This window comes from Rattus rattus, chromosome 11 (assembly GCF_011064425.1).
Source record: "Rattus rattus isolate New Zealand chromosome 11, Rrattus_CSIRO_v1, whole genome shotgun sequence".
NCBI classification, from domain to species: domain Eukaryota; kingdom Metazoa; phylum Chordata; class Mammalia; order Rodentia; family Muridae; genus Rattus; species Rattus rattus.
In genome coordinates this window covers 5,024,627-5,035,220 of record NC_046164.1, presented here as the reverse complement: position 1 = coordinate 5,035,220, position 10,594 = coordinate 5,024,627, and the positions used below count along the sequence as shown (strand labels likewise).

At 44.6% G+C, this 10,594-nt stretch overlaps 1 protein-coding gene and 1 non-coding gene across 2 annotated transcripts in view; both read right to left on the bottom strand.

The window, feature by feature from the left end:
• Window positions 1–268: 268 nt before the first annotated feature.
• Uso1 (USO1 vesicle transport factor) overlaps window positions 269–10,594 on the bottom strand; it is a 64,967-nt gene continuing 54,641 nt past the window's right edge. Inside the window, exons 18-24 of the mRNA XM_032916492.1 lie at window positions 10,279–10,417; window positions 8,962–9,125; window positions 7,403–7,489; window positions 4,691–4,789; window positions 3,232–3,339; window positions 1,736–1,951; window positions 269–1,219 (exon numbers count right to left, since the gene is read on the bottom strand). Coding sequence (XP_032772383.1) covers window positions 1,139–1,219; window positions 1,736–1,951; window positions 3,232–3,339; window positions 4,691–4,789; window positions 7,403–7,489; window positions 8,962–9,125; window positions 10,279–10,417 — 894 coding nt within the window. The 3' untranslated portion in view covers window positions 269–1,138. The remainder of the gene's footprint in view (window positions 1,220–1,735; window positions 1,952–3,231; window positions 3,340–4,690; window positions 4,790–7,402; window positions 7,490–8,961; window positions 9,126–10,278; window positions 10,418–10,594) is intronic.
• LOC116912954 lies at window positions 9,663–9,803 on the bottom strand. The gene has a single exon (XR_004389521.1). It is a non-coding gene; the product is annotated as a small nucleolar RNA SNORA57 (small nucleolar RNA).

The following is a 10,594-nucleotide window of genomic DNA, read 5'->3' as shown; positions in this document are numbered from 1 at the left end:
TCTGCTGATCAGGAGGTAGCCCCCATCCACTCCTACAGTGCCATGTGTGCATCCCTGCTCCCACCATGGGAATGTCCTCAACCCCTGAAACTAACCAAGTTCTCAATTTAACCTTCTGTTTCTTAAGTAGCCTTGGCCATGAGTTCTCCTCAAGGCAACAGAACACTGACTATTGGAAGTCTCCTTAGTGTTTATTTCCAGTGGCCTTAGTTCTTAAAATGAACTTAATACTTTGTTAAAACCTAAACAAAGGGACCGATGACAGAGATTAAGTGAACATAATATCTATTTTTATTATGAAAACATTAGACTTTGACACATTGCTTCATTTGCTTTTTAAAAATCTATTATCTGACTTACACCTATTCAGCAAAAATGCCAATAAATTACATAAATCATAGTTTGGGTTTTTGTAAAACTAAGAACATGTTTTGTGATAATCAAACAATTCTAATCCCAGCTGTATGAACTGCTGACTATACTGTTTCCTTCTTTAGCTTTAAGAGAGAGGAAACCAGCCCCGTCAATACACTGTTCCAGCTCCTCCTCGGACTGCCTTCACACTCGGGACAGTCTTTCCTCTCAGTAGGCAGAGGGGGCCCTGCTGGACGGCAAGCACTCACTCTAACTGTCCCATCCTGCTCACCGGGGAGGCGCAGTGGGGAAGGGGGTGATGACACACAGGACCCCTGATTCAAGGCTGCCCTGTCTTTCAGTACAGTCCTTCCTTTACAAGGATTAATCAGCCGAGAATGCAAACGCTGATTTAGATAGTGATTCCCGTTCACTACACATTAATCAAATGTTAGTACTGAAGGCCCAGACTCTGTCTGAAAGCAAGCGACCGACCAGTGAACCAATAAGGAACTGCACTGCCACCACGTGCCTTCAAATGCTGTGTTTTTGGAACCTGGTGCCCTCTGCAAATTTTGGGAGAGTTCAGAAGAACATAAATAAAACTTCCACATGAAGTCAGTTTCCCACATGGGTGGCAATATTAAAAACATACATCAATAATTTTATTAGTGAATGCTTTCCACCTGGTTCTGTCTTTATTTTTTGTGGAGGCAAACCAAAGCACTGTCTTAAGACTTCTTCAACACAATGACATAATCTCTATTGTCCCTAGGGTTTAAAGCTAGATATCCTGGTCCCTGTCACCATCGTCAAGTTCATCATCATCTTCTTCTTGGTCTCCAGATTCGTCTTCTTCTTCAACCTAAAGGGAAATACAGATTTGTTCATACACACACAGAATAATACACATGATAATCATACACAGGTAAAAACGCATGCTAATAAATATTACCAGTCAGCTGTCCCTATAGTAGAATCAGATTTCCTTGACTTCATAATGCTCAGGGCTCCCTGTCACATTTGCATGACTGGGTTATGCTAATCAGCTAACTTCAATGGTAAATGGTCACACCTTTCTACCCACTGAATGCACTGGGGTAAAGCCACGGCCACCCAGCTCAGCCTTGACTGTGACTGCTTATTACTAAGAGCAATGAAAACAGCTGTTTTCTATCTATGCTTGAGGTCTTCAAATATTGCAAAGAGATTTTAATTTATCTCAGATCAACTCTCTAAACAGTGAAAACTACAGATAATAATACCATGTTAATAATACCATGTTCACAACATGAACATAGGTACGACTTCCTCATGCAACATTAAACTTAGGAACATGCTTTACAGACAGAGATCATATGTGGAAACGTCTCAGTCTTACTGGATGACCAAGATCCTTGAGTTTACTCTTCAGTGACACGATTTTCTGATCTTGATCTGCCAACAGCACCAAAAGGTCATCTTGTTCTTTCTTAGAATCCGTAACTTCCAAGTCTAGCTTGTCTTTCTCCGTTTGTAGGATGGCGATGGTGCTGTTGGAGGAGTCCAGCTGCTTTTGAATGGCGGTTCTCTCCTCAGACAGTGCTTTAATCTCATTCTACAAGAAAGGTGACAACAGCAGTCTAAATCAGTACTTACCTCCTAGAGCTCCTAACAGTTTCTGTTGATGACAAATCACTGCATGGTTGAGGTGTGAAATGTTTCCCTGGGTGGCAGATGTAGCCCTAGTCACAGTAGTCTGGAAGGTGATTCTGTTTCTGGCCTGGCTACGCAGTCATTTCTTGATTTGCCCACCTTGGCCACCACACACAGCTGTGAGCTGACAAACACCATGTCTTCCCAGCACTGGGGACTATGTCACCCGGACTGTAATCCAAAACAAACCTCTGCTCCTCAGAGTCAGAGCTGTGACGGTAACTAACATGTGACACTGTTGAGTCTGAGGTGCTTGGTGGGAACTGGGCAGGTGAGGCGCATGCACACCCAGGAACACCAGCACTGTCAGCCTACTAGGACAGAAAGCCACAGTGAAGAACAGAGTGACAGTGCAAAGCTGAGCTGCACTCAGCCCTGCCCCAACCCTGAAGATAACGCTGTGCAGCACAAGGAAGCGTCAGAACCCAACTCAAACTCAAGGGGAAACTCCATCTCATTCCGAGAAGTAAATGGACAGTTTCTTTTTTTTTTTTTTTTTTTTTTTCGGAGCTGGGGCCCGAACCCAGGGCCTTGTGCTTCCTAGGCAAGTGCTCTACCGCTGAGCTAAATCCCCAACCCCGTAAATGGACAGTTTCAAACAAGACTACCACAGACATCATTTAAACACAACCCAAAAAGCCTAACTATATATCATTTTCCTTTTTCAAACTTTTCTTCATGATTTACTTATGAATGTCACTCGATTCTTCATGTTACGTATTCTGACATGTTGTCACAATACTCTTCAGCCCTGTGGAAGTTTACATTCTATTCTGTCTTTTGTGATAGTATCATCATATGTCCTTGGCTGGCTGGAAACTCATGGTCTCACCTCTGCCTGCCTGGCTATATGTGGTTTTGTATTAGCCAAATTTGTTACCCTTAAATACTGATATTGGTAAGAATACGTGCTGGGCATGGTGCCACACACCTTTAATCGCAGCACCCTGGAGGCAGAGGCAGGTGGGTTCCTGTGACTTTGAGGCCAGCCTGGTCTACAGGGTGAGCTCCAGGACAGCCAGGACAGTAAGAGAAACCCTGTCTTGGGAAAAAACCAACAAACCACCCTAGCTCCCAGCTTCCTTCATAAGGAGGAGCTGAAGACTCAGTGACACAAGGTCAAATGTTTTGGACTTGAGGTCACATCAGGTCTAATAAACAGCAGTTTTTACCAAAACCAACCTTTAACTCCTTGGTCTCCTGCAGCAGGGCGGACAGCCTTCCCTCTACATCTGTAGTTTTTGCGGCTGTCACAAGCTCACTCTCTCCTTCTACAGGAACTGACTTTGCCTGAAAACAGAAATTTGAAAAGTCTCTTGGAAGTTACAAATGACACAAACTTTATAAGTATGTGTATCTTCTTGCCATGCTAAAGTTTTATTTCAAATAAAAGAAAATAGGGGGTTGGGGATTTAGCTCAGTGGTAGAGCGCTTGCCTAGAAAGCGCAAGGCCCTGGGTTTGGTCCTCAGCTCCGAAAAAAAGAAAGGAAAAAAAAAAAAAAGAAAAAAATAAATAAACTCATGTATTTATGTGAAAGCGACAAAACGTGCTGACAGAAGAGCTGTCCCACCGTGGAGTGGCATTAAACATCATCGGCACACAGGGAGGCAAGGCACAAGGCAGGCCAAAAGAGTAGACGCCAATGGCAGAGACTCAACACTGCCTTCTAAGTTCCTGTGGTAAGGCCAACACTGTCACCTCAGGCTTTCAACCAGCCCAATGCCTTCACTTGGTGAATAAGTAGCTTAAGTGTTCCACGAATCGAAAGTTTTCAGAACCCACCCTTTCTCCATAAAACACTAGAGTAGGGACTGACTGACGCAGCACCTCCTCAGGGTGTGACAGTGTCCTTGGAGCAAGACAATGAGTGTAGTTTTGTGTGAGTATCAGATGAGGCTTAAGCTACTTCAAAGATGCGGGTTGGGGATAAAGAAACTACTGATAGGATTATGAACATCAAAGGGAATTCGGAAAAGGATTCATAAAGAAAAGAGAAGTGTTATAAAGGATGTTTTAGTTTTGTGTGCACACGTGGAGAGAATGTATGATGGCGTCACAGACAGAAATGGGAAGCAGGTTGGGGATTAGGGGAGACTCCCTGTTATAGAGCAGTGGAGACCGTTCAGAACTGTGCTCTGCTATCTCAAGAAAGCACAGACAACTGACTGGCCAGTGGGCTGGTCTGTGTATCTGTGTTACCATGGGCTCTACCTCACAGTTCTCACCCACTCAGCATGGTTACATGCACAACCCGAATCCCTTCTGTAGCTGAGATTCCTACACTAAGTACCACAGTGCAGTCTCCCTCCTCTCTGTGTTTACTGGAAAGTATAAGAGGAGAGAGAAATTTACAAATGAGTAAGGAAAAATGAAATTTTGAAAATTTCAGCCTACCTAGATTGCAAAATACAAGAAAGTATGTTATGGGGAAACCATGAGGGGTCTGCACCACCTTTTGTTAGTGACCATACGGCGGGCACCAGGGACAGAGGTGAGGTATCTGAGGAGGGCTCTCCTGTGTGATGGTTGGATGCATGGATGTTGACAAGTTTACACAGTGGGGAAGCCATCAGCTTTGTAAAGGGAATGGTGGATGTAAAGGGAACAGTCAGCGTTGCAGAGGAAGACAGGGTGACTCACCAAGGTCTCTGCTCTCTGTTGCAGCTCACTGTTCTCTGTCTGGAGTCTAGTGATCTCCAGAGACTGTGAATATAACTGGGACTTTAATGCTGACAATTCCTAAAAACAACAGTAGAGTTGGGGTGGGAATAGCACAGTTTCATTAAGGAAATGTCCATTTACAAGGGAAAATCCTTTCTTGACACGATCTTTAAAACTCATTCACATCCAAGTTGTAGAATTTATCAAGATGGAGAATGAATCACACATATCCATCCCTGTTGTCTCTTGAGAGCCTATATGCCCTCCCCCTCCCACAGAAAACATCCTAAAGGGATAGGATAACAGGGGAAGAAAGGAAGTAGCCAGGCAAGGAGGCACGAGGACAAGAAAATAGAGAAAATGGGTCTGGAGAGCACACTGGTGACTGAAAACCCACTTGGGAGACCTGAGGGCTGACCACAGAGAGAGCAAAGCTGACACCTGAGTTACAAGGAAGCTGTGGCTTTCTGGTGCCATTCTATGTTTACATGTAATGGGGTTAAGCACTGAGGGCTGGTCCAAAGATTTATGAGAGAGCCATCAGATCCATGCCAAATCTCACATTTCACTACTCCTGGCTCAAGCCTACAAGCTTGGTGTTTGCAAGTTGAAGCAGGACAGCTCAAGGTCAAGGGCTATGGAGCATGGCTGCAGCAGTGCTCCCGGGAGGACAAGGAAGAGGCCACTAGTTTTACATCGCTGCACATTCTGATGCTTATCCCCTCTTCCCACCAAATACAGTGACAGAAAAGCAATTAAAACATAACTCCCCCCAGTGATGCTCCTTACCCCTCAGGCAATGCCTGGGGATATGCCTGGTGGTGAGGGACACAACGACTCAAACATCTGTTGTGTACACATATGTCTTTTCTCTCATTACTTCCTACTGCCAATTATCATGCGGAGAGTGACAGTGTGGATCATCTTTGCTCTTGTCTATTTTCAGTGTGTGTGTGTGTGTGTGTGTGTGTGTGTGTGTGTGTGACGTATATATGCGTGGGTGGGTGGTAACACTGCCTTGGGACCTGTGTGGAGGCCAGTCATTGCCACTGGTCATCCTCCTCTTGCTCTCCACTTTACTTCTGAGACAGCTCCTCACTGATCCTGGAGCTCACTGTTTTAGCTAGACTGGCTGGAGAGCCATCCCCAGGATCCAGCTGCCAGGCATGTGACAACATGGCTGCCTTTCTCTTACGTGGGTGCTGGGGATTCAAATTCAAGCTCTCATGCTTGTGTAAGCAAGCATTTTTACCTACTGAGCCATCTCCCCTGTTCCTACACAGTGTGGGAAAACTCTGCTAATTAAGGTCAAAGTCTACCATGACCGGTTAGCCTCTGAGCTTGGGACAACGGGGCTTTTCCTTCTCTGACCTTGTCTGGGGAATTCTAAGCCCCCACATATGCTAGTCCTATCTTAGGAATACACATAGCCTCAATTAGATTACAGGATCATCTTCCTTTCTCTGATAACAACCTGTTCAGCCAGCACCTGAGATTCCTGAGATGCTTCCCCATGCTAACGAGGCATTTCAGGTACTCTGAACCCCCAGCCAATGACCTCTGCCCATCCTGGATGTTCCTACTATCCATCCCCCAAAACTTTATTACCCTTGAATCACCCAAAGTAAGGTTTATCTGGCTCCTGATAGTTGCTCCCAGTGTGTCATTCACCAGAGGTACTCCTAGGCTTCCAAACACACGCCCCTTGTTGGTTCTGCTCCCACGGCCCTTGTGGACCGTCTGGCCAATGACCCATGAGAGTGGGTAGACCCACAGCATTTTGCAGTATGTAATATAATACATAAACTCCTATGTTGCTAGGTAATGCCGTCATTTAAAAAAAAACTTTTATATTGCCAGGCACAGTGGTTTATACCTTTAATGCCAGCACTTGGGAGGCAAAGGCAAGAGGATCTCTTAAGTTTTGAGGCCAGTTTGGGCTTCATAACAAGCTATAGAACAGCCAGGGCTACATAACTCAAAACAGGAACAAAACTAAAACCTCCTGCCCACACACAAAACCCTGGAGCGTGTAATGTAAGAATAAAGACATCTCTGTAGAGTTTAGATGCAAGGACACTGGTGACACAGGCACAGTGTGGGCAGCCTCAGACAGCTGTGTCTGTGAGGGAGGCTGCTGACTACTGCAGGGGACTCTAGCTCAACAGCAGTGCAGCCTATGTCTTTCTAATAAACGTACACACCTTTATAACACAGAGGAAGGAAGGATGACGGAGAAGTGAGAGGAAGAAGGAAGCTTGGAACAAGAAGCTGGGCTATGAGATGGCGCGGTGGGAGACTACCTGAATTCACTCTTAGGATGCACACGTAGAGGGAGAGGCCCAACCCCCTGCAGCTGCGCTCTGACTTCCAGATGTGGTCTTTACAATACAGCTGTGCGTGCACACACACACACACACACACACACACACACACACACACACACACACACACACACACATTTATAGCATGAGATAAATACATGAATAAATGTAAAAACACTAAAACAAACCAGTGAAAGACAAAACATTGCTACCAAGTAAAAGCTTCTAGATTTTTCAAAGCTTGTCTTAAATACCAAATCTTATTGTTCCTGACAGTGGCATTCTACAGCAATACAATGGCAGGGGGCTGTTACTCTATTGGAACAGAAACAAGACAAAGCAGAACTGGGCTCAAGCTGGACATTACCTGTTTTAACTCTGCAACTTGCTCAGCATCTCTGGGTGAACACGTTGCTGAAGCCTGTTCACTCATGCCAGACACTTGTGAAGATCTCTACAATTAGCACAGAAATAAACTGAAATTAAACCTGGAAGAAAGGGAGTCAAAGCAGAGGTTCACACTCACAGCCAGACCTTAGAAGCTCACCCAGGATTTCAAATAAAGACTTTAATTTTTATACGTAAGAGTCTATTTCAGCAGAGTGCTGACTGTCTACCGCTCTCCACAGCCTCAGAAGTTACACTCGTGCCAAGTGAGTAGCCATGAAATTTAAACATATCTGAGCTTGTACCCTATGCTAAGTGAGAGACTGCTCTGTGTAAAGGTGCCAGCCATCAGGCCTGCCCATGGGATATTGATTCCTGAGACTCACACAGTCAAAGGAGAGAATCAACTCCTAAAAACTGTCCTTTCGCCTCCACTCTGTGGCTTGAGTGCTCATGTCTGCACAATATACACACACTAACTGCAAACAAAACAAAACAAAGCAAAAACAAAACCACAAATGTCTCTAAAACCACACCATCACTATTTTTAAAAGAAATAACCCCATATTTATTTAAAATAAATAAAAAATAAAAACCAGGGCTGGAGAGATGGTTCCTTGGTTAAGAGCACCGACTGTTCTCCCAGAGGTCCTGAGTTCAATTCCCAGCAACCACATGGTGGCTCACAACCATCTGTAATGAGATCTGATGCCCTCTTCTGGTGTGTCTGAAGACAGCATATTCACATAAAATAAATAAATCTTAAAAAATAAGATAAAATAAAATAAAAACCAAGCTGAGTGTGGTGGCTCAAGTCTTTAATTCCAGGAGAAGTGGCAGATCCAGCCTAGTCTACATAGCAAGTTCCAGGAAAACCAGGGCTACATAGAGAAACCCTATCTCAAGAGGAAAAACAAAACCAGCTGGTGCAGAGGACTTATTCTCAATCCCAGCATCCAGGAGGCAGAGGCAGGCAGAGCTCTGTGAGCTCGAGACTAGCACTGTCTACATGATGGGTTTAGAAGCATCATGCCAGGCATGGGGGCACATATCTGTGATCCCAGCACTCAGAAGGGAAAGGCAAGAGGATCAGGAATTCAAGATCACCGTGAGATGGTTGAGCCTGTCAAAAAAACAAGAATAGGGCTGGCTATGGTGGTACATAACTTTCAATTCAGCTCTTAGAAACTTTGAGTTCAAGGCCAGCCTCATCTACATAATGAGTTCCAGACCAGCCAGAGCTACATTGTAAGACCCTGTCTTAAAACAAAACACCAAGGGGCTGGAGTGATGGCTCAGTGGTTAAGAGCAATGACCGTTCTACTAGAGGTCCTGAGTTCAATTCCCAGCACTCACATGGTGGCTCACAACCATCTGTAATGGGATCTGGTGCCTTCTGGTGTGTCTGAAGAGAGTGACAGTATACTCACAAACATAAAGTAAATAAATCTTAAAAAAAGAAAACAAATAAGGAAACCCAGAAGAACAAACAGGTAAGATTGATCACTTGTTTACAGTTCTTTTTTAACCTTTACTTACCAAATTTTCAATCACAGCGTCCTTTTCAGCTAGCTGGCTCTGTAAGAGCGCCTGATGACTTCTTAATTCTTCTATCTCCTCCCTCAGCCGACTGATTTCCTCTGGCTGAATGCCATTTACCTGAGCCCCGTCACTGTGAGAACCTTGATGGTGATTGTCTTTCCCTGTTAAACATAACATCATGGGGAAGGCTGGCTCGAGTCAAGCTTTTCAACACTGGGACTAGAAGACCACAGTTCAAGACCACCTAAGACCCCAGAGAATGTCTCCTTAACTGGGAAACTGGCAGGGCACTCCCCATTGTAGAGGGTGCCGATCGCTTCAAGGGTCCTGATTAAACGGTATGGTTTGGTGATTACGAATACAAATTACAGTAGCTTTAATTCCAATTCTGACTTATCCATTTAAAAAGCTCTCCAGAGAAACAGCTATCCACATGGGTTAACTAACCAAAAAATTATTGTCATAAAGAAAGATTTGTTTCTGAAAACATTAGTCACACTCACAGAAATAAACTTCTTACTCTTGAGTACCTGGCATTATCATCACAAAGCTTGCAAGATGACGCTTGCTGCAACACGTGGACTGGTAGTGTGGCTTACTATACAGCACCACACACACACACACACACACACACACACACACACACACACACACAGTCCAGGATTGGATATTGGAGCCCCAGCATCCAGAATGGGAATCCTTTTCCCATGGAGCTGGTGGACCGGAGGCCACAGGTACCAAAGACATGCATGGTGCTAAGAGGGCTGGAGTCCTTTCCATGTGCTTCATACACAGTGGGGAACAGGACTGCACAGCTGGTCTCCACCAAGAAAAGATGGGTTTACCAGGTCAGGCCCAGACCCAGCAGCACCCAAATGCTCAGGCACAACCACAGACAATTAAAGACATTGGAGAAAACGCTTCTTCAAGAAGGGGGAATGTGAATTTTTTACCTATCTACCTGGGACTAGAGTTTTACATATCTATTCTAAAAATTATTTCATTTTTAGATGACATGAATGCTGTTACTTCAATTCTGAAATTGAAGCAATTGATATACTGTATCAGTCAATCTCAAATAGCCTATGGCATACATCATGTGGGGAACTTGTAATGAATCAAAACATAGTGTGTTACCAGGGTCGGCAATCACTGGATCAGCCAATCAAGCAGGAAAATGGAGACAGACTTTACATCGGAATGATCTGGTATTAGCTACTTGAGTTACAATCCATCTTGCATGCATTCGTCATAGTGATCACGGTTGAGAACAAGCAGGCCAGCTCCTGAGGACAGAGTGACTCAGACACTCACCGAGCTGAACTTTGAGGAGGTTGTACTGATCCTTGTGCTGCTGAATCTGAGAAGCCTGCTGGGTGACTGCTGTTTGCAGCTGCTCGTTCTGACACTTCAGTGTGGACACTTGCTGCTTTAGTTCCTCCAGTTGTAGGTCCTGTGAAACAAACACAAGTCAGGTGTTCTCACTGCGCACACCAGGTACACAATAAAATACAGAGGCTTAAAAAGATCAGTATGTTAAAGCACTCAACATGCCCCAAATCAACAGTGCAGCAATAGGTCTTGGATATGTCCGCAGCTGACCATCATGTGGAGGCTTCAAGCAGGGCTG